General features: G+C 42.7%; 1 protein-coding gene across 5 annotated transcripts in view; it reads right to left on the minus strand.

Moving 5' to 3' along the window:
- RNF157 (ring finger protein 157) overlaps window positions 1–23,814 on the minus strand; it is a 75,272-nt gene extending 51,458 nt beyond the window's left edge. The window contains exons 1-4 of one of the 5 annotated variants that reach the window (XM_043461477.1): window positions 23,533–23,665; window positions 21,336–21,495; window positions 9,325–9,483; window positions 4,345–4,463 (exon numbers count right to left, since the gene is read on the minus strand). In XM_043461477.1, coding sequence (XP_043317412.1) covers window positions 4,345–4,437 — 93 coding nt within the window. In that variant the 5' untranslated portion in view covers window positions 4,438–4,463; window positions 9,325–9,483; window positions 21,336–21,495; window positions 23,533–23,665. Of the gene's footprint in view, window positions 1–4,344; window positions 4,464–9,324; window positions 9,484–21,335; window positions 21,496–23,532 lie in introns of all 5 variants that reach the window. The other 4 variants (XM_043461485.1, XM_043461493.1, XM_043461468.1 and 1 more) reach the window with 4 other exon arrangements.

Here is a 23,814-nt window from a genome sequence, read left to right on the forward strand (position 1 = left end):
CAGGCGGCCAAGGTCAGGCCAGCCGGTGGAATTACACACCAAATACAAACTCTCTCAAGAGATACTTGTGAAAACGTGTCACGGCCACGCTGGCTACTCTCCCCACGTTTCACAAACTGCCCTCAAGGATCTACTCAGACTCACAGACAGGATGTGGGCAGGGGTGCTGAGTACTCCCAGCCTGACCAGCAGCAAAGGGCAGGGGACCCCAGGCTCTGGAGCTGGACTGCTGGGTTCAAATCCTGCGTCAGTCACTTCCAGGCTTTCCAATCAGGACCTTCCTCGTTAGGGTGTGAGGCTGTAACCGAGCAGGACCCTATGGGGCCTTCCCTGGACAGGCCTTCCCCCATATCCTCTGCTTCAGCTCCTCTCTGAAGCACCTTGATAATAGTATTTGATGCAAATTTCCTGAGTTGTTTTGCAGATCTGAAAAAACTCCCACCAAATGGAAGAACTACTTGATGATCAGAAGCACATAGCCCCAGGCCTCCTGGAGCCTGAGGACTGTTAAAGGGAACCCCTGTGACAACCCCTGCTCCCTCCTTATCAGCCAGTCAGAGAACTGCACAAGGCGATCACATACCTCACAACACCGCCCACCCCTGCCTCCCCGGCCATTCCAAAGCGCTGTGCCGAAACTCTTTGGAGAGTTGAAGCTTTTCACAGCATGAGCCACCCATCTCCTTGCATGGTCCTGCTATAAACCTTTCTCTGCTCCAAACTCTGACGTTTCAGTTTGGCCCCACTGTGCATCACCTTTGAACTTGCATTAACAAGGACACAAAGAGTTAACACATACAGAGAACTTGGAACAACCGGGCCTGGCAAATGGTAAGGGTTCACTAAATGTTAGCTATTATTAACCAAGAAAGGGAAAAAGCAAAGGGAAACGTGTTGCATTCTCTACTTCCACCTCCCTCTTTGAAGTTACTCCGATTTGCTTTCTTAACGTGAAACGATGATGTCCTCTGAAAACATTTGCTCTGTGCAACATGAAGCATGTTTAATGACTGGTCCACAAAAACAACAACAAAAAGGCCAATGTTGATGCTTCCTTGGGAGAAAGCCTGCAAGTGAAGGTCAATGCTGCTCTCCGGGGCTCCTGGAAGAGCTCGGTCATTCACGGGCTCACAGAAGTGTAAACAAGACGGTTATACTTTGGGGAGGTTTGTCGGCCAGCATCAACGTCAAAATGAGCCTAAAGAAGTGTTCCCTTGTTTTAAACTCACCTTTATGGCCTGAAAAAGATTTTTTTTAAACCTACACTTTAATAAAGTATATTAAAAAAAAAAAAGTATATAAACTATTCTGACACCAGAGGAAAGAAAAAAGGGAGGAAGAAGTGGATGCAAATGTCCAAGTCCCTGTGAGAAAAAAGGGTATTTTTCAAGCATGAGCCCACTCCCAGGAAGTAAGGGAGTTCTTATCTGACTCAAGCAGAAAAAAAGATCATTCCACTCTAAAGGCTAAGGTAACAGTAGAAAAATCAGACAGTAGACATTTGATAAGTATGAGTTGTCATAATTAACTGTGAAGCAGAAAGTACTTGGTATTTTGAAAGTACTGTTCAACTAAGAATTGGTTTCTGAGGTGGCACAGTGAAGAATCCATCTACTAATGCAGGAGATGCAGGTTTGATCCCTGAGTGGGGAAGATCCCCTGGAGAAGGAAATGGCTTCCCACTCCCAGCATTCTTGCCTAGAAAATTCCTGGGGGGGTGAGGGGTGGCTACAGTTCATGGAATCTCAAAGAGTTGGACACGACTGAGCACACAGCACCGGGGTGTGGTGGGGGTATTGTCACTCCAGAAAGAAAGGTGTTGTTAGTCGCTCAGTTGTTTCTGACTCTTTGTGACTCCATGTACTATAGACCCCCCAGGCTTTTCCGTCCATGGAATTTTCCAGGCAAGGATACTGGACTGGGTTGCCATTCCCGTCTCCAGGAGATCGAACTTGGGTCTCCTGCATCGCAGACAGATTCTTTATCTTCTGAGCCATCAGCAAAGCCCAGATAGAAAGGAAGAAAACAATAAAAACCATCAACAACAACCAAAATGCTTTTTAATTAAAGCTCCAGATGGAAAATCGTCATCAGATTAACCTTCCTAAAGACCAAAAAATAAATGATTTCTCTGGGGTGCTCATCAGCCTAAAAAACGTATTTCCCCAGAGCCTATGGGAGAGAGTGGAACACGTCTTGAGGGAACGGAGCCCCCACCTACTTTTCCAATCTTGCTTCTCCACCAGGAAAGGTCCACTCATGCCAGACTGGCTTCCTTATTTGTTCCAGGGGAGGGACAAACCATGCTCATTTCAGCTTTGTATCCCCAGCGCCGACCACAGTACTTGGCACACAGTAGTTTCTCAGTAAATGGTTGCTGATGCGACAGAAACGTGAATGCTTTCATGCCTGGGCTCTGTGCCTCCCCCTTGGGAAGCCCCACGCCCACCCACCTCACGAAAACCCAGCCATCCTCCAAGGCCTCCTTCTCAAAACCGGCACCAAAGCATTGGCCCTTGCGAGTCCCCTCCCCCACTCTCTATACCTACAGAATCCCAGCCCTTTCAGACCTTGATTGCTATTGAAATATCTCTTGTTCCTGTGTTTGGCCTGCCCCACTAAAATAGGAGTTTCTAGAGAACAGCAGGATATTTTGGAGCAAAGAGAAGCAGTGGAAAGGTTATTGATCGGTGGCTAGGCAGATCTAGTTATGTGGCTTTGGGGAAAATTTTCTGAAAGCATTTTGAACAGGGCCTGGAACACAGTGTGCACTTCACAAAGGCTACTGGGCTTCCCTGGTGGTTCAGCGGTAAAGAATTCGCCTGCACTACAAGGAGATATGGGTTCAATCCCTGGGTTAGCAAGATCCTCTGGACAAGGAAATGGAAACCCACTCTAGTATTCTGGCCTGGAAAATCCCATGGACAGAGGCACCTGGCGGGCAACAGTCCATGGGGTCACAAAAGAGTTGGACACGACTTAGCGACTAAACAACAACAAAGGCTATTACCACTGTTCAGCTCTTGGAACCTCAAGTTCTCTTGCTTACAAAATAATATTGATAATAAATTCTCTGACAGGTAGGGTTTTTTAAAATATAGTTTTGTTTTTATTTATTTATTTTTTGTCCTTGCTACATGTCATGTGGGATCTTAGTACCCGGATTAGGGATTGAACCCTGGCCCCTGCATTGGAAGTGTGGAATCTTAACCACTGGATCACCAGGGAAGTCCTAAAGTGGGTCTTGATGAAGATAAGAAATAATGTCTGAAAAGTCTCTAGGGCCTTCCTTAGCACAAAATGGCCACTCAGTAGCCACATGGCAGCTATTTTTGCAAAGCTTCATGCTGGGTGCAGAGAAAATGCCCCATAAACGTTTATGGAATGAGTTGAATGAATGGAGAGAGAGACAGTCTGATATCAACTCAGATATTGAGGGGAAATTTGTCAGTCATTCATTCAACAGATCTTTATGAAAGGCTTATCACAATGTCCCAGGCTTTGTTCTGGGTGCTGGGTTTCGACAGTGGCACAGCCCCCTTGCCCTGGGAAATGTACATTCTGATGCAAAAGGCAGATAATAGAGGTGACAAGGCAACAGAAGCTTATGTGGTATTAGGGAGAATTGGTGTTTTCGAATTGTGGTGCTGGAGAAGACTCTTGAGAGTCCCTTGGACTGTAAGGAGATCAAACCAGTCAATCCTAAAGGAAATCAACCCTAAATATTCATTGGAAGGACTGATGCTGAAGCTCCAATATTTTGGCCACCTGATGCGAAGAGCTGACTCATTGAAAAAGACCCCTGATGCTGGGAAAGAAAGAAGGCAGGAGGAGAAGGGGGTAGCAGAGGATGAGATGGTTAGATAGCATCACTGACTCAATAAACATGAAATCTGAGCAAACTCTAGAAGATAGTGAAGGACAGGGAAGCCTGGCATGCTGCAGTCCATGGGGTTGCAAAGAGTTAGACATGATTTATTGACTGAAAAACAACAACGTGGTATTAGTTGCTATGAAGAGGAATGAAAAGCAAGGTGCGGACAAGCTAGGGACCGGGCAAGGGAAGTCTGCAGAGGTGGCGTTTAGGCAGAGCTTCAGAGGGGCAGATCCAAGGAGAGCTGCGTTTTGTGAGCTGTCCTCACCCTCAGGCAGACCGGGTACTTTTCCACGGGGCAGCCTCTGGTGCCAGGAGACCCTGCTCCACCAAAGAGGCTGCAGTCTGGCTCCTCTCAACTCAGACCAAGCCGCAGACACTGCTGAACCAGCAATTACAAACTTATTTTGACAAGACCATTTGACTCGGCCACTTAGCCCCGAGTGAAAGAAAACAGATAATAACCATACCGCCACTGGTCTGTTCCCCAGAAAGTTCAGATCACTGTTTTCTCCGAACAAGTAGCCTTCAGGGTGAGTTGAATCAAACTTCTCTCCTCCCATAATGAAGTGGCTGGCAAAATAGCTTCCTAGAGGGCGAGAGACAGAAACCAGTCAAACTAAGCCAAGTGAACAAGCCGATTCAGGGGGAAAAAAAAAAAATGTTAACCCTTCAACAAACAATTAGAGCCATTTCTAACCCTAGGAAAATTTTCTTCTCTTGATTGGGGATAAAGGCACAAAATACGCAAAATCCTAGCAGTGAGAACCCAAGATATCAAATATAAAATAGATCACTGTGTTCCTTTTGACATTCTATTTTTTTGGCTATACTTCATGTGGGGTGTCTCTAGTTGCAGCGACTGAGGACTTCTCTTGTGGTGGCGTGCTGGCTCAGAGGTCACAGCACACGGGCTTAGTTGCCCTGTGGCATGTGGGATCTGCCCAGACCAGGGATCAAATCCCCCCGTCCCCCGCATTGGCAGTCGGCTTCTTAACCACCGGATCACCGGGGAAGTCCCTTTTGACATTCTTAATTGAATCTTTACCATGATCTGCCTGTCATACCAAGAAGCAAAAGACCAGAAGGCCCCACAATGCACATTAATGAATATATATATATGTATGTATTTTGTTCCTGAATTTTTTCCCTCACACTTGAAGTGGTTATTCCTTACTCTGCATGTACTCATGAATCTTAACTGCAGGTATCAGCATGCACACACACACATATGTTCCTTTGCCTAGATTTTTCTTACACCAGCTCATACCCAAACACAGTAGTCTCAGGATTTCCCTGCCAATTCCATGTATACCTCCAACACCCTCCACAATGAAGGCTCCTTATGTTCCATATTTGCTTTAAAATGATGGTTTAATAGGAAAATACAAATTAAGTAATACTGCCCCAGGCTTTACCAATCAACTACTACACAGATTCTTGCCTGGAAAATTCCATGGACAGAGGAGCCTGGCGGGCTGCAGTCCACTGGGTCTCAAAGAGTCAGACACAACTAAGCAACTGGGCACTCACATACCACACAGATTATATTGCTTAACTGGACAAGTTTAGTGATTTTGAAAGACACAGACACGCATATACACCCTAGTCCCAAATTCATTAGCAGTCTTCATGGCCAAGATTACAGGGACATCAGTCAGGGCCCACCTTGACCAGCCAGGAAGCAGGAATATTTTCAACTCTACACTAACCAGAGGCAGTCTGCAGCCAGGGTCAGGATCTCCAACTGCCTTATCCAGACAGCTGGAGGAACCAAGCCAGGACACGATGGCAATAAGTAACCGAGGCTTAGGTAACACGGCCCATTCCATCTGGGAACACTTTCCAGATCTGATTAAACTCATGCTTCTCACAGACTGATCAACAACAGGTCCTACTGCATAGCACAGGGAACTGTGCTCAATATTCTGTGATAAACCACAATGGAAATGAGTACAGAAAAGAATGTACATATACAAACAGAACCATTTAGCTGGACAGCAGAAATTAACACAGTGTAAATCAACTATATGTCAATAAAAACAAAACAGGAACAACAACAAACCCCAAATGCTTCTTAGCCCACATTTCTATAACCTAATTCTCCCATAAAGGTAAACTGTTCAAAAGTGAGTGACTCAGCCATAACATATTCTATCAATGCTCTCATATACCCCAGTTCTTGGATTAATACAAAGAACTTACGAATCAGCAAGTCTTCTTCATGTGTTATATGGCTAGGATAAATGTTTCAATTTTTTAGGTTTACAGAAAACTCTAAAAAAATGAGATTCAGCACTTTTAGCCTGTGAAGAAGCCACAGCAACAAAGGCAGAAAGTTCTAACAGGAAAATGGAATCAAACATTCATTTTTTTGGATTTTCTACACATGGAGTTGCTTTGGTCTAGAAACACATTAAACAAAACAACATGGATAAAATCCCTTGCCACAAAGTGAGGCAATTCTTTAATTAACCAGCAAGCAGGAAAACATTATTTGAGAGTCGTTGCTGTTATTTTAATTCCTAAGTCGTGTCTGACTCTTTGGGACCCCGGGGACCGTAGCCTGCCAGGCTTCTCTGTCCATTGGATTTTTCAGGCAAGAATACTGGAGTGGGTTGCTATTTCCTTCTCCAGGGAATCTTCCTGACCCAGGGATTGAACCCGTGTCTTCTGCATTAGCAGGTGGATTCTTTTACCACTGAGCCACCTGGAAAGCCCCTGGAGGGTAAAAGCAGCCAAAACCAAAGCAATCTAGGAGGAACCCTTGAAAGTTACCCATCAACATGAAAACACACAGGGGCAGCCATCCACAGAGATACACAGCGCAATTCATCATTTAGGAGCTTAGTTATAAATTATTTATGTCTAGCACTTGCTAGCCCTATTTTCCACGTGCATAATTTATACAGAAGGAGGTGCCTAGCTGTCACAAACAGAAGCAGCCATCTCAAAGAATTTGTCATTTACTGTCAGACATTAGGAAAATATATTTTCTACACATTAGACAATATACATTTACTATACATTAGGTGAAATTAGGAAAGATGTTTACATTAATGGGTGGCTTGCCCAGATCATGAATAAAGAATGGGGAGAAGCAGGTTCGGTGTCTGGAGTGGTACAGGCTGAGTTCAATCTGGGACACGCTGAGTTTCCAGGACCTGGGAGCCATCAGGTGAGGGACGCGGGGACAATGAAATCAACGGATAATCAGCTTACACATGGTAGAGATTGATCCTAGCAAGAAAACAGCACTAATGGCTTCAGGGTTAAAGGCTTCGGGGTTAAAGCATTAAAGATGGCAGGGTTCTACTGGAAACGCCCTTTTGGGGACAGCCACGATAATAAACGAAATTACCCAGAAAGCAGTGTGTAGAGCTAACTGTAACCTTGTCTCGCATTTTATTTTTTAACTTTTAACTTAATTTTTTATTTTTAAATAAATCTATTCGGCTGCACAGGGTCTTGGTTGAGGCATGTGAACTCTTAGTTGTCGAATATGGGATCTAGTTTCCTGGTCAGGGATCATACTTGGGCCCCCCGGAATAGAAGCTTGCTGTCTAGGCCACTGGACCACCAGGGAAGTCTCTATTTTCTCTTATGACTATTTAAAAGAAAAAAAAAATATTTTTGGCTGCACTGCACAGCATGTGGGATCTCAGTTCCCCAACCAGGGATTGAACCCACATCCTCTGCATTGGAAACTCAGAGTCATAACCACTGGAGTCCCAGGGAAATCCAGCCTCGCTTGGCATTAAAAATCAAGAGCACACATATACAAAGACCTAAAAGTAAGGTCAATAATCCACCTTGAAAAGGAGATTTTTTTCATTTCGAGAGAAGTGCCAAGGCCACACTGATCTCCCTTGGCACACTTAAAATATGAACGCCTCATGAGATAAAAGAAAAACTAAACTTAAGACAACCCACATTTTGCTTTTTTCCTCTCTTTGAAACTAGACTGCGGAGAGAGCGAACTTGCCACCTGCAGCCTGGGTAAGGCGTTGTTTGCCCAGGCTGCCCAGAGGTGGGGATCTGGGCGCAGTGACCTGGATGGTGCGGCCACATCACCAGATGGGAACACCAAATGCACCAACAGGCTGTGAAAAAAAAAAGGCCTTGTGGACACTTTGTGCACATTTTTGCTTCTTCGTGAGAACTGTGCACTAAGATCAGAAATGGTATGGAAAAAAGAACTACACTAAAACATTTCTTTGCCTATTTGTGGATAGGAAACAACATACATGACTAGTAGATTGCCTGCAAGCTTTTCATTATTAATTAGCTATGGTTTTTATTTTACTTTGTAGGCCCCCTATGTAGCATGTGGGATCTTAGTTCCCCGACCAGGGATCAAACCTGCAGTCCTCACATAGAAAGTATGGAATCCTAATCACTGGACCTCCAGGGAAGTCCCATAGTTGGCTATAATTTATTAACCAAATCATAATTGGAATTCTTTGCAGGCTTTAAGAAAATACATTTTGGGACATCCCTGGTTCAAGGGTTAAGAATCCACCTGCCAGTGTAGAGGATGTTGGTTTAATTGCTGGTCCGGGAAGATTCCACAAGCCAAGGAACAACTAAGCCCAAGAGCCACAACTACTGAGCTCAAGTGCCCAGAGCCCGTGTTTTGCAACAAGAGAAATCAGTGTACCACAACTAGAGAAAAGCCCTCGCAAAGCAATGAAGACCCAGTGCAGCCAAAAATAAATTCAATTAAAAAAATCTAAACCTAAAGAAAAAAAAAAAATCTAAACCTTATTTTAAAACAGACATATCTTGTAATCATTTTGCAAGATACACATAGATCAAATTATCATGTTGTACCCCTTAAACTTACAGAATGTTATTTGTCAATTATATCTCAATAGAACTGGAAAAAAGAAGCCACATCATACTCAAAAATTATATACTTTTAAGAAAAATTTTTATTGAAATGTAGTTGATTTACAATGGTGTGTTAGTTTCAGGAGTATAGCAAAGTGATTCGGTTATAGAAATACTTTTCCATTACAAGTTATTACAAGATACTGAGTAAATAGAGTATAGCTGCTTGTGCTATATAGTAGGTCCTTGTTGGTATCTATTTCACATATAGTAGTATAGACATTTTAATCCTAAACTCCTAATTTATCACTCACCCCCTAAATTGTATTTAAAACAAGATGTGTGTGGGAGGGAAAAGGGGGAATTCGTGATTAATGGGTATAGTTTCAGCTTCGCAAGAAGAAGTTCTAGAGATCTTCACACTAATGAACTGTTAACACCTGAAAATGGTTAAGGCGGTAAGTTTAATGTTATGCATTTTTAACCACAATAAAAATAAAATATCAAGGGGGAAAACCCCATAAGGTATGGCCCAGAATGATCAGTACTAGTACAATTCAGTATTTTTTTTAAGTATTAGAGAAAAAAAGGCATCCAGATTTAAAAAAATTACTTACAAGGGAAGAAAATTACATTAGTACTCTTCTTCCAGATTAGCACTGTTCAGTAATAATATACCAGGACAGGACTTCCCTGGAGGTGCAGTGGTTGACTCTTGTTTTCCAGTGTAGAGTCAAGAGTTTGATCCCTGGTCAGGGAACTAAGATCTCACACGTCTTGAGGCATGACCAAAAAAAAGAAAAAGCAAGCCGCATATGTAATTTAAAATTATCTAAGAGCCATATTTTTGAAGTAAAAACAATCAAAATTAATTTGAATATATTTTATTTAACCCAACGTTGGATATTCTAATAACCCAATAAATCTAAAATACTACTTCAACATGTAATCAATATAAAAATATTTTAAGGTGCCAGTCACATTCTTTTTTCAACTATCTGTTAAGAAGAATACAGCTATTTGTTACTCAGCTTGTGAAAAAGAAATATCTTGGAATTAACCATCTTAAATAGTTTACCCAGTGAACTACACTACTGGGGTATATTTCTAACATCATAATGAAAGTAAATGCTGCTCAGTGGATTCTAGAATTTATGTCTGCCCCAATGAGATATTCTAACATTTGCCACCAAACCACTATGAACTATTACATCACACAATAAAGGGCAGTTGACACTTCTCACTTTTCTTCAACTCTGTATTTAATGGATACCCCAAATGTTAACAAACAAAAACTCTTAATTTGGGGGGACTTCCCTGGCAGTCCAGTGGTTAAGATCTGCCTGCCCATGCAGGGGACACAGGTTCAATCCCTGGTCTGGGAAGACTCCACACACCTCGTGGCAACTACTGAGTCCACGTGCCTGGAACCGGAGCTCTGTAACAAGTCACTGCAGTGAGAAGCCTGTGCCCCCTCACCAAGAGTAGCCCCTGCTGGCAGCAACTAGAGGAAGCTAGTGCACAGCAGTGAAGACCCAGCGCAGCCAAAAACAAAATTAATTAACTTAAAAAAGATAATGATTCTCCCCCCAAACAAACAACAAAAAACAGTTCGCAGCCTTCTAGGTTTTCCTATACATGTATAAGCACATTCAAGTTTTCGGTTTTGCTTTGTTTTTTAACCTAATTAAAATATTACTCATATTGATCTGCACGTAGCTTTTTTTTCTCTAATGTAATATTGGCAACTTTCCATGTCTGGACTTATGGACTTATGGATTGACTTCATTGTTTTTTTGTTTTTTTTTTTTTCTGGCCCCCACTTCAATTGGCTTACAAAATCTTAGTTCCTTGACTAGGGTATTGAACCCAGACCTGGCCAGGTCCTAACCACTGAACCACCAGGGAATTCCCAACCTCATTGTTCTTAATGACTATATAATAACAACCTCTTTTTGAAGGCTTACTCTATATACCAGTGTTATACTAACAAATATTACATAGGTTATTCCTTATGACCCTGTAAGGTGGGTGTTAACTTTTTTTTATTATTATTTTACCAAAGAGGAATTGAATGCCCAGAGAGGTTAAGGACTTTGTCCAAGGTCACACAGTTAAGAAGAGGCAGTGCCATGCCCCAAATCCAGCTATTTTTATTCCAAAGCCTGTGTGTGCTCTTAACCATTATACTGTAATCCCATTGAGTGTCCAGATTGAATTAACTGTTTCCCTCCTGATAAACACTCCCTACTCTTTCTAGTTTATGTTGCTTGTCTGGTTTTTTTTAAATTTTATTGTTTTTACATCTGGAATCGTCCTTGTGAACTGTGTGAGATAAGGGTTTAATTTTTTTTTTTCCCAAATAGGAAACATCGCTAACATAATTTCTTGACTATTCCACTTCCCCCACTAATTATTTTACTTTCTTATTTATTTATTTATGGTTGTGCTGGGTCTTCATTGCTGCTGGGCTTTCTCCAGTTGCGGCAAGTGGGGCTTCCTCTCTACTTGCGGTGCCTGGGCCTCTCATTGCAGTGGCTTCTCTTGCTGCTCAGTTCGGCTCCAGGATGTCTGGGCTTCAGTAACTGTGGATCCTGAGCTCTGGAGCACAGGCTCAAACGTTGCAGCCCATGGCCTCCTGCACTAACTGAAATTTGATTTTTATCATGCTATATATATCTAGATCTGGATCCTATTCTATTCTGAACAAGTACAACATAGTGGGGTTTTTTTGGGGGCGGGGGCATGCCCCGGGGTCTCAGCTGTGGGGTGCAGGATCTTTCAGCTGTGCCGTACGAACCCTTAGTTGCAGCATGTGGGATCTAGCTCCCTGACCTGGGATCAAACCCGGAGCCCCTGCATTGGAAGTGTGGTTGTCTTAGCCACTAGACCACCAGGGAAGTCCCACAACAGGTTTTAACAACTGTAGCTTCAGAGTATTACAGCAAGGCACACGTCAATGGACCCAAACCTTTCCCACGTTCTCAAGTCCCCAACCTGATCCCTCTACCTGTTTTCCTTCTACTTTGTGGCGCTCCTTAAAAACCCTTTTCAGTTACCAAAGTTTCAGTACCTTCAACCTCCCTATATTTTATTCATACTTTCTTCCCGTCTCAAGAAGATACTCCTATTTTCCCCATCGCAAGCTTAATTTTTTCACCTAGGTTCTCATTCCCAACTAACTCTACCTCCTCCAGACCTCATCAGCAACCATCTTTCTTACTCAAGATTTCTATTCCTCGTTCTCCACTGGCTTTTTGTTGGCCTCTACAAACATATTCTCTCCCTGACTTAAAAAACAAATACAAAAACAAATTCCTTAAGACCCAACCACTTACCCATCCATCCATCCACCCACTCATCCACCCACCAGCCCATCTACCCACCCACTCATCCACTCACCAACCCATCCATCCATCCATTCCTCCATCCTCTGTCTGCTCCCACCCCCACATGCCACAACTCCTCCAAATCTTTACAGCAGTGTCTACCACTGCACTGAAACTCTTCTCCGGAACACCAACCAGGCCAACTGTCTTTTCTCACACTTCATTCACCTTATGAATGCTTCAATGCTAACTTCTTTCTTTTTTAGTATTTCTTTCTTTATTTGACTGCTCTGGGCCTTAGTTGTGGTGAGCAGGAGCTACCTTCTCGTGGTGAATGGGCTTTTCCCCATGCTGGACTCCCTATCTGTGGTGCACGGGCTCTAGAGCTTGAGGGCTTCAGAAGCCTCAGCGCTTGGGCTCAGTGGTCGCAGCTTGCTGGTTCTAAAGCACGAGCCCAGTAGTTGTGGTGTGTGGGCTTAGTTGCCCTGAGGCATGTGGGATCTTCCCGACCAGGGATCAAACTCATGTCCCCCACACTAGCCAATGGATTCTTAATCACTGGACCACTAGGGAAATCCTCAAGCTCTCCTCTTTATTTTATTCAACTGGCATAAAATACTGGGTATTGCCTTTTTTAATATTTATTTATGTATTTGGCTGTGCCGGGAATTAGATGCAGCATTCGGGATCTTCCATCTTTGCTGCTGTGTAGGATCTAGTTCCCTGACCAGGGATCAAACCCAAGCCCCCTGCGTTGAGAGCTCAGAGTCTTAACCACTGGACCACCAGGGAAGTCTCTTTACTGTTATTTTTAAAAACAGTCTTTATTGAGGTATAATATACACAGCATAAAATTCATCCACGCTACAATTCAATGATTTTGGCAACTATCACCACAATCCAGTTGAAAATATCACCATCGCAAATGCTCACTCATGTCCATTTACAACTAATTCCCACTCCCATCCCCAGCCTTAAGCAAACCCTGCTCTGCTTTCTATTTCTTTGTATTTGCTGTTTCTAGTCCATACAAATGGACACATACAATAATACATCATCTTGTATCTGGCTACTTTCACTTACCACAATGTTTTTGGGGTTAATCTGCATTGTGTAGCATATACCAATAGCTGTTTTCTTTAAATTTGCTGAATAGTATTATAATGTATGAATATATCTTATTTTGTTAATCCATTCACCAGTTGATGGACATTTGGATTACTTTCAGTTTTTTATCATTACGAGCAATGCTGTTATGAACAATCGAACACATGTCTTTGTGTGTATCTATGTCTTCATTTCTTTTGAATAGATTTACTTGTTGGAAAAGACCTTGATGCTGGGAAAGAATGAAGGCAGGAGGAGAAGGGGATGACAGAGGACGAGATGGTTGGACGCCATTATCATCTCAATGGACATGAGTTTGAGCAAGCTCCAGGAGATGGTGAAGGACAGGGAAGCCCTGGTGTGTGCAGTTCATGGGGTCGCAAAGAGTTGGACACGACTGAGCGACTGAACAACAATAGGAGTGCAACTGCTACATCATAAGGTAAATTTAACTTTTTAAGACACTCTCAAACTCTTTTCCAAATTGGCCATTACCATTTTGCATTCCTATCCATAACATACGAGGATCCCAATTTCTCTGCATTCTCACCAACACCTGATGTTGTCTCTTTTACTGTTGCTTTCCTAGCAGTTTTGAAATGCTATCTCATTGTGGTTTTAATTGTATTTCCCTAATAACTACTGATGCTGAGCATCTTTCAGTGTGTTTATTGGCTACTCCTGTATCTTCTTCGGTGAAATGTCTATTCAACTCTTTTGTCCATTTTTAAATTGAGTTGTCATCTTAATATTGAGTTGTAAGAGTTGTCAAAATATTCTGGATGTAAATCCTCTATGTGTTTTGCAAATATTTTCATTCAGAAGGTGGCTTGTCTTTTCATCTCCTTAATGTTGTTTGAAGTAGAAACATTTTTAATTTGGAAGAAATCCAATTTATCAGTTTTTTCCCTTATGGATTTTGCTTTTGGCTTTGTATCAAAGAACTCTGCCCAATCTGAAACAAATACATAGCTTCTTCTATATCTTCTTATAGGGGTTTTATAGTTCTAACTCTTAAATCTAAGTCCATTTTTTTTTTTTTTTAAATTTTTGGCCCCATCGCGGAGCGTTGGGTTTGAACCAACCAGGGTTTGAACTCTTGCCCCCTGCATTGGAAGGTAGAGTCTTAACCACTGGACCACCAGAGAAGTCCTCTTTGTTGTCATTTTAGTCACTGAGACGTGTCCGACTTTTTTTGTGACCCCATGGACTGTAGCTCACCAGGCTTCTCTGTCCATAGAATTTCCCAGATGAGAACACAGGAAAGGGTTGCGTTTCCTTCTCCAGGGGATCTTCCTGACCCAAGGATAGAACCTGAGTCTCCTGCACTGGCAGGCAGATTCTTTACATCTGAGCCACCAAGGAAGCCCTGGGGAAGCCCTAGGTCCCTTTTAAAAACAGCTTTATTGAGAGATAATTCACATACCATACAATTCATCTATTTAAAACATACAATTCAATGGTTTTTTAGTATATTCACCGAGTTATGCAACTATTCATCATTATCTAATTTTAGAACATTTTCATAATCCCAGAAAGAAACCCTGTTAGCAATCACTTCTCATCTCCCCCTCCCCCAGCCACTGGCAGTCACTAATCTCCTTTCTGTCTCTTTGGATTTGCCTCTTCTGGACATGTCATATAAACGGGATTATACAATATATGGCCTTTTGCCTCCGGCTTCTTTCACTTCATGTTAGTGTCTTTCAGGTTTCAGCTAAGCTGTAGCACATATCAATACATCATTCCTCTTTATTGACGAATAACACTCCACTGCTCAGATTTACCACATTTTATCAGTTGTTCCAGTCACCAGTTGTTGAACATTTGGGTTATTCCCACATCTTAGCTACTATGACTAATGCTGCTATGAACGTTCATGTACATGTTTTGGTGTTGAATTTTTTTTTTTTCATTTTTCTTGGGCATACACACACACACACACACACACCCCAGGACTGTAATTGCTGAGTTATAAAGTAACAAAGCATTTGAGGAGCTGTCAAACTGTTTTCCATAGCAGCTGTACCTTTTTACATTCCCTTCAGTGGTGGACCAGGATTTCAGTTTCTCCACATTCTCACCAACACTTACTATTTGTTTTTAAAAATTACTGCCATCCTAGTGGCTGTGAAGTGGTAATCTAACTGTAGTTTTGATCTGCATTCCCCTGAAGGCCAACAATATTAAGCATCTTTTCATTACTGACATGCTAATTGTTCACTTGTTTATCTTTGTTGGAGAAATGTCTACTGAAGAACTTTGCTCCTTTTCAGGTTGTCCTTTTGTTTTTGAATTGCACACAATTCTTTATATAATCTAGGTACAAATCCCTTACCATATAGAGGATTTGCCAACATTTTCTTCCATTCCATGGTCAATATTTTCATTCTATGCTCCACTGTGAGTTAATTTTTGGTGATGTGAATAAACGGTCTAAGATCATTTTTCTGCTTGTCAATATCCAATTGTCCTAGCACCTTCTGTTGAAAAGCATATCCTCTCCCTGTTGAATTAATTGTCTTGGCACTTCTGTTAAAAACAACCGACCATAAATATAAGGATTTATTTCTGTCTTGCAATTCTACTGATCTATATCCTTCTAGTTGTACCAACACCACACCGTGTCTTGATGTAATTTTTGAAATTGGGTAATGAAAACCTTCCAAGTTTGTTCTTCCTTCTCAAAATTGTTAAGAATATTCTAGATCCTTTGCATGTCCACATGTATTTTAGAACTGGCTGGCCAGTTTCTTTGAAAAAAGTCTGTTGGGATTGTGACAGAGAATGTAGTCAATTTTCAGATCAATGGGGAGATCACTGGCATCTCAACAATATTGAGTTTTCCAATTCATATACATGAAATGTCTATTCATATAGACCTCTTTAATCTCTCGTTAGAGCATTAATCTTGATAACATTTTAGAATTTTCAGTGTACAAATCACACACTTACATTAAATTTATCCCTGAGAATCACTATATTCTTTTTGATGCTATTGGGAATGGGACTGTTTTCTTAATTTCATTTTCAGATTACTTGTTGTTTAGTCACTCAGTAGTGTCCAACTCTTTTGCGACCCTATGGACTGTAGCCCACCAGGCTCCTCTGTCCATGGGATTTTCCAGGCAAGACTACTGGAATGGGTTGCCATTCCCTCCTCCAGGGGATCTTCCTGACCCAGGGATTGAACCCATGTCTCTAAATCCTCTGCACTGCAGGCGGACTCTTTACCACTGAGCCACCGGGGAAGCCCTTCAGATAATTACTTGTATATAGAAGCACAATTGATTTTTTCGTGTTTATATGATCTTTTATCTACAACCTGACTCATTTATTACTTCTAGTAGGCTTTTTTTGTGGAATCCTGGGTATTTTCTATACATAGGATCATGTCTGTGAATACAGTTTCACTTTTTTCTTTACAATCTGGCTGCCTTAAAATTTCTTTTTAATGTGTTTCTTTGTTTGACCTTATTGTTCGAATCTCCAATCCGGTTAGAATCTCCAGTTAGAATCTTCAGTCAATACTGAATGGCAAAAACAGACATTCTTGTCTTGATCCTGATCTTAGCAAGAAAGAAATCTGTATCTCACCATTAATTATACTGGTAGCTATGAATATCTCATAGATACCCTGCATCAGATTGAAGAAAGTGAAGTGAAGTCACTCAGTCGTGTCCGACTCTTTGTGACTCCATGGACTGTAGCCCACCAGGCTCCTCAGTCCATGGGGTTTCCCAGGCAAGAATACTGGAGTAGGTTGCCATTTCCTTCTCCAGGGGATCTTCCCGACCCAGGGATCGAACCCAGGTCTCCTGCATTGAAGGCAGACGCTTTACCCTCTGAGCCACCAGGGAAGTCCCTCAGATTGAAGAAGCACCTTTCTGTTCCAAGTTTGTGAATGTTTTTTATCTTGAAAAGGTATTGGATATGTTAAGCAGTATTGGTCCAAGGTACTGGATCATCTATTGAAATGATCATGTAGTTTTTATTCTTTATTCTACCAATATGGTATATTAACATCGATTGATTTTTCAGATATCAAAGCAACTTTGCATTCCTGGCATAAATTCCACCTGATCATGGTATATTTTATATTCTTATTTATCTCTTTATGACTGCATTCTACATTTGATACTAGATGATAAGCACTGAAATTTTGGAAGAAGTGTAATTCTTAAATAATGATTTTTAAAGACTGTAATTTTTAGACATTTAAAAATATGATTTCCCAGCACAGGCACTCTTTCAGAAACTAAAAACATGAGCCAAAGTTTTGTGCCTATCTAGCACAAATAATTTGATAAAATAAGAAGCTACTGGGAATTTCCTGGTGATCCAGTGGTTGGGACGCCGTACTTTCACTACCACAGGTTTGATCCATGGTTGGGGAATTAAGATCCTCAAAAGTCCTGCAGCACAGCCAAAAAAAAAGTATCACTGTGATTGTTAATTTTTATATCAACTTGGCTAGGGCTATGGTGGTCAGTTGTTCGTCTAAACACTAATCTAGATGTTGCTGTGAAGGTATTTTGTAGATGTAATTAACCTTTATAACTAGTTGACTTTAAATAAAAGAGATTAACCTGGATAATGTGGGTGGGCTTCATCCAATCAGTTGAAGGCTTTAAAAGCCAAAACTGAGGTTTCCCAGAGGAAAAGGAATTCTGCTGTAAGACTTACATACACATGTATGGCTGAGACCCTTTGCCGTTCACCTGAAACTACCACAACATTGTTAACTGGTTATACCCCAATGCAAGATAAAAAGTTCAAAGTTTCAGGGAAAAAAAAACTAACACAGAAATCCTGCCTGAGTTTCTCATCTGGCAGCCTGTCCTACAGATTTCAGACTGACGAATACAACATCAGTTCCTGAGAATCCAGCTTGCTGGCCAGCCCTACAACTTTCAGACTTGCCAGCCTCACAATAACGGAGGCCAATTTTATGTGGACATCTCCTATTGGTTCTCTTTCTCTGGAGAACCCTGGTGATACCATAGAGCCTGTATTGTCGATCCTCCCTTCTGTGACCCACATCATGAACTACAAAGTTGATTTGAGGGCTTCTATCCGGATGCTTGCCATAGGCATCAAAATCCCAGGATCAGAATCTATACACTAGCACACAGCACAATACATCAGTGCCCGATAACGTGCACCGACAGTAATAAAAGAATGAGAAAAGAGTTGCTAAGGAACAAAAGAACACAACCACTATCATATAAGGAAATCAAAGGCCCTCAATCATAAGACAAAATCGAGAAGTGAAAGAAATCAGTCTGCTCTCAATGAAGTAAGGTACAAATAAAGCAAAAATACTGGAGGTTTCGAAAGTAGAATTACCACCTTTTAAGTGTTCAAAAATAATACCAGCATTTGAACTCTTGATCTTTATGACTCCGTCATTAAATAGAACAATCATTAGCCTTATTATGGTATTAAATGCAATTAATAAAAATTTTAGAAACCTACTTCATTTATTTTTATTTTTTTAAAATATTTTTTAATGTGTGGACTATTTTTAAAGTATTTATTGAATTTGTTACAACATTGTTTCTGTTTTATGTTTTGGTTATTTTGACCTCAAGGCACGTGGGATCCCAGCTCCCTGACCATGGATTGAACCTGCACCCCCTGCATTAGAAGGCTAAGTCTTAAACTTTGGACTTTCAGGGAAGTCCCAAGAGACCTACTTAATTTTAGTTAATGCATCAATCAAAATTTGCCAAAACCAAATAATTCTTTATTCTGCAGTAAGTTTCCCTGGTGGCTCAGTGGTAAAGAATTCACCTGCCAATGCAGGAGACGAGGGTTCGATCCCTGGGTTGGGAAGACCCCTGGGGAAGGAAATGGCAACCCACTCCAGTATTCTTGCCTTGGAGATGCCATGGACAGAGGAGTCTGGCCAGCTATAGTCCACAGGGTTGCAAAAGAGTCAGACATGACTTCTCAACTAAACAACAACAAAGCTGAGAGAAACTTTTACAACTGTACAACCAGCAAAGACTTAGTACCCGTGCTTTAGAAACTGCTCTTGCCCTAGGACAGACCCACTTGACAAGCATATATGTACTCCAACACAACAAAAAATTTGAAGAATGATGATGTTAGCTATCCAGGACTCTGATTACCATTCTGAATTTTATTTGCTTTTTAAAAAATTATTTATTTGGCTGCATCAAGCCTTAGATCTTAGATCCCGCAGCACGCGGGATCTTTGTCCCCTCATGTGGGATCTCTAGCTGTGGCGCTCAGTAGTTGGGGTGTGAGGGTGCGGGCTTAGTTGCCCTGGGGCAAGTGGGATCTTAGTTTCCTGACCAGGGATGTAATCCCCTGCATTGCAAGGCATATTCTTAACCACTAGACCACTAGGGAAGTCTCACCATTTTGAAATTTTTTTCTTTTATGTTTTTAACTTTTTATTTTGTATTGAAGTATAGCCAATTAGCAATGTTGTGAATAGTTTCAGGTGAACAATGAAGGGACTCAGCCATACATATACATGTAACCATTCTCCCCCAAACTCCCCTTCCATTCACTCTGCCAAGTAACATCGAGCAGAATTCCATGTGCTACAGAGTAGGTCCCTGTTGGTTATCCATTTTAAATACAGCCTGCATACATGTCCATCCCAACCCCCAACTATCCTTTCCCCATTCTAAATTTTTATGATAGGTTTCCCTCTTAACACCTGAGCAAAACGAATTATTCCTATTTTCCAATTTGCTCAAATATGTAAGAGGGAAATGAACTAGATTTATCAGGTACTGAATTAAAATGAATGTGTTTATGGTATGCTATTTCTTCCTGGACAGAGAAAAACAGAACCAATGACTCTTATCAGTATTGGGGACACCTTTCAAAAGTTGGGCCTGCACGCGTAAAAACAACACCTCAGCAAAACCATACCTTTACTGAACAAATGATGGTGGGCTTTGAAAGAAACAAAGGTCTCAGAGGAGGATTTAAAAGCACAGAATGGCTTCTAACTCAAAAATTACAAAGGCACAACCCTGTGCCTTTTAGCACTGTGCAGAACAGTGCTAAAAACAGCTTTCTATGCTAATGTAGAAATACTCTACAGCAACAAACTCCATCATACCTTCTGTTATTTAAATGATTAATATTTGTGTATTTATTAACAAAGCTAAAAATTGCCTGAGAACATATGTATAACATTAATCATTGCTGCATTGTTGGCAATAGTAAAAGGTTGGGGGAAAGACACGTCCACATGTTCACCAGTAGGAGACTGTGTGAAAAACGGATAGCATGTACACACCAAGGAATGGGATATAGTTGTTTTATTTTTTAAAAGAACAACAATAACAGCAACAACAAAAAACCCTAATATGGAGGTAACAGAAAAAGATCTCCAATATCTTTGAAAGTAAACAAAACAAAACACAACAGTGCAGAGCAGTCCAAGTAGCATGTTACACTTGTATTTACACAAGAAACTCTGGAAGAATTCCAGAAAGTGGTTCCGTAGGTATGGGCGGCTTACAGGGAGTAACCGGGTGGATGAACAGGCACCGTGAGAATGACTCTCACTGTATGCCTTTTCATTCTTTTCAACTTAGAACTATGTGACTATGTGACTAATTAAAAAAATAATAATTCTAAACAATTTTAGGCTATTTTATTTTCGCCTATCTCTAGTAAAGAAAAAAAAAAAAGCTATAAACCCAAGTTCCAACATGAAATCAGCTGTTCTCAATATCTTTTAAATGTTTCCAGGTGGTGTGTACAAAATTAAGGGGTTCCTTTAAAAATACAAAAAGCAGAAAAACCAATTTCTGCTGGGCACTGTGACCATCATTACAGGGACAGATGACCTTGTGCCTGCTGTGGAGTTTGGAGACCTCCTAGGGAGCCAGAGGGCGGTCCCAGCTCGGCCAGGTCGGTCACCTGGAGAAAGCTAATTCTGCTGTCTGCTTTGTTCAGTACCAAAGACAGGGAGACCTCAAGATCAACCCAGTCTAATCCTTCAACAGGGAGACAGGCCTCTGAGTTTGGTACCAATACTGATGCAGAATAGCCTCCATTCCACAAATCATCAAGGATGAGTTCAAAACCCAATTCCTTAAGAAAAGCAGAGGCTGATGGTTTAGTAAGAAAAGCACTAACTTGCTGGGTAACCTTGGCCTTTACCAACTCACTTCTCTGAGTCTCCATTTTCTTACCCGCCAAATGAATGGATCAGGGGCCAGATTCTCTGCAAGGTTCCTTTGGGGCTCAAATACTATAATCCAGGGACTGCCCTGATGGTCCAGCAGTTAAGACGCCAAGCTTCCAATGCAGGGGGCATCAGTCCGATTTCTGGTAGGGATTCTGTATGCTGCACTGCCCGGCCGAAAAAACAAAAAATATTATAATCCAATAGTCAGGTAAATTTAAAGATCACACGAGGAACTTGCATTTGCCTTGCAGTGCAGGAGACGCAGATGCGATCCCTGGTCAGGGAACCAAGATCCCACATACCATGGAATAACTGAGCCTCTATGCTGTAACTACTGAACCCTCGAGCCACAACTAGACAGAGTCCTAGAGAGAGTCCGTTCTCTGCAGAGAAAGATCCCCGTGTGCCGAAAAGAGACAACACAGTCAAATAAATAAAACAATAATAATGATAAAGATCACGTGAAAGATAGCAGATGCCTCTAGACCAGCATGTGTACGCCAAGTACACAAATTTTCAAGTACACAGAGGTCTGCCGACTGGGACATGAACGTTCTGATTCCTATTTTCTGTGTTTTACCTTCAACATACAAAATTTGGTCCACTTGCTACAAAGATTTCTCTCGTGCAAAAGCTCTGATTAAAAAATGAGTTACCAATAGGTGAAACTTTTAAAAAAAGATTGGTAGAGCAGAGATGATGATTTAAGACTATAAGTATGGAGGGTGATGGTTAGGGAAAGTTTTGGTTTGGTCCATTACCCTTCTATTATCATCATCCAAGATCCACATCAATATCCTTTGGGGACTCTGATCGACCTATGCTTATTCCCATAAGTGAAGGATGGATGAATACTCTTCTGAGGCAGTGAACGCCACTGCAAACTCCAAGTTCAGCAAAACACGCTCCATATGCTAATCAATAAAAGTTAAGTGATTTCAGAAAAGTCCACAAATAATTGTGTATATTTTTGTCGACTAAAAAGCAAAATGCATGCCTCCTTTAGCACTGGGTTCATACAGTCGTAATTAGTCAGAGCCTTATTAAAACACTAATGATGCCTCCCTTGATCTCAGACTGTACTAAAGCAGCTCAAAAGCATATTCATGTCTGCAACAATTCATTCTTTGGCACAAAAGCAGTGTGCAACATGGCCCTGGCAGACACACTGCAGGGTGCAGGTTCATTGTCTGGTCCCAGCTTTCACCTGGCACAAACTGGACTGACTGCTGAGAAACCAGCTCATCTCATTAGCATGTCTTTATTCTACTGCTGTAATTCTGACATCTCTCCAAGATCATGAAAATCCTCTTCAGGTCCAAAGCCGAAGGGAAGATGGTAGCCATGGGTCCCCAGAAGTCTTGAGCAAAGTATTGAAAAACAAAGAGCCAGGAGTTAGGTCCCCGGCCAGCAGTTTCGAACTGGCTGGTGCTCAATCCACTTGTAAGCCTCCCTGTGCTGTCAAAATTCTCCTCCACTTCCAATATTTATGCTACAAGCCAGAGGCTGGAGACATTTATCGTTTTAATGATTCTGAAAACAAACATAATACTTCCAGGCATTGTCAATACCTGTGCCCTATCCCAGGGCTATTCTCATTCCAAATGCCAGGCTTGCCACTACTCTGGCAAAGCGACAACCCGAATGACTCTGATACATTTCTGTTAAACTCCTTCTTCTGACAGCGTCTTGAAAAAGCACCCGCAACAGCGAACGCATTTTCGGCCGCCATCCTCGAGCAGCTCCCCCTCACCCCCCCGCCCCACCCGGAGAACCTAATTCAAACCTGTGCCTCCCTCTCCGGAGGCCACCAGGGCCAGCACCTAGCACAGGTGCCTGCTTCCGATGCCAGCCCGTTTCACCTCACCCTCAGCTCCCGAGGGGGCCCGAGCACCCGGCGGGAAGGAAGGGACCCGGCCTGCGCCGTGGCCACCCCGCCCCTCCGAGCCGCAGTCCCCCGAGCGCACGTCTCCGTCACAGGACCCGATGGCGCGCAGGCCGCTCCCAGCCCCCGGCGGAGGGGCTGCCCACCCCGGCGACCCCCGCCAAGGGCCCTAAAGCAGCCCCTCCAGACCTGATCCAACACCTCCCACCCTGCGAGATGGCTCTGCAGCGCCCTCGGCCTCTGGGTCCCTCGGACCCCCGGGGGACCCCCCGCGCGGGGGCATCGCGACCTCCTTGCAGCCCCGGGTCGCGCTCACCGGACTTGGGCGGGTAGCGGTACACGGAATTGGACGGGATGTCCACCTCCTCCACGCCCGCGTGCTGCCGGCTGGTCAGGGCCCCCATGGCCGCTGCGCCCGCGCCGCCCTGGGCGCCTCACCGCGGCGGCCGCTCGCCCCGCGTCCGGTGCGGGGGTCGGCTGCGCGCCGCGGCCCGCTCCTGCCTTGGCGCTGCGGCTTCGGCGGCGGGGAGCCCCGGGCGCGCCGCGCACCATCCTCCGCCGGGCCCCGCGGCGGCGCCTGTGCCGAGGGGGGCTGCGG

The sequence above is a fragment of the Cervus canadensis genome, chromosome 1 (assembly GCF_019320065.1).
Source record: "Cervus canadensis isolate Bull #8, Minnesota chromosome 1, ASM1932006v1, whole genome shotgun sequence".
NCBI lineage: Eukaryota > Metazoa > Chordata > Mammalia > Artiodactyla > Cervidae > Cervus > Cervus canadensis.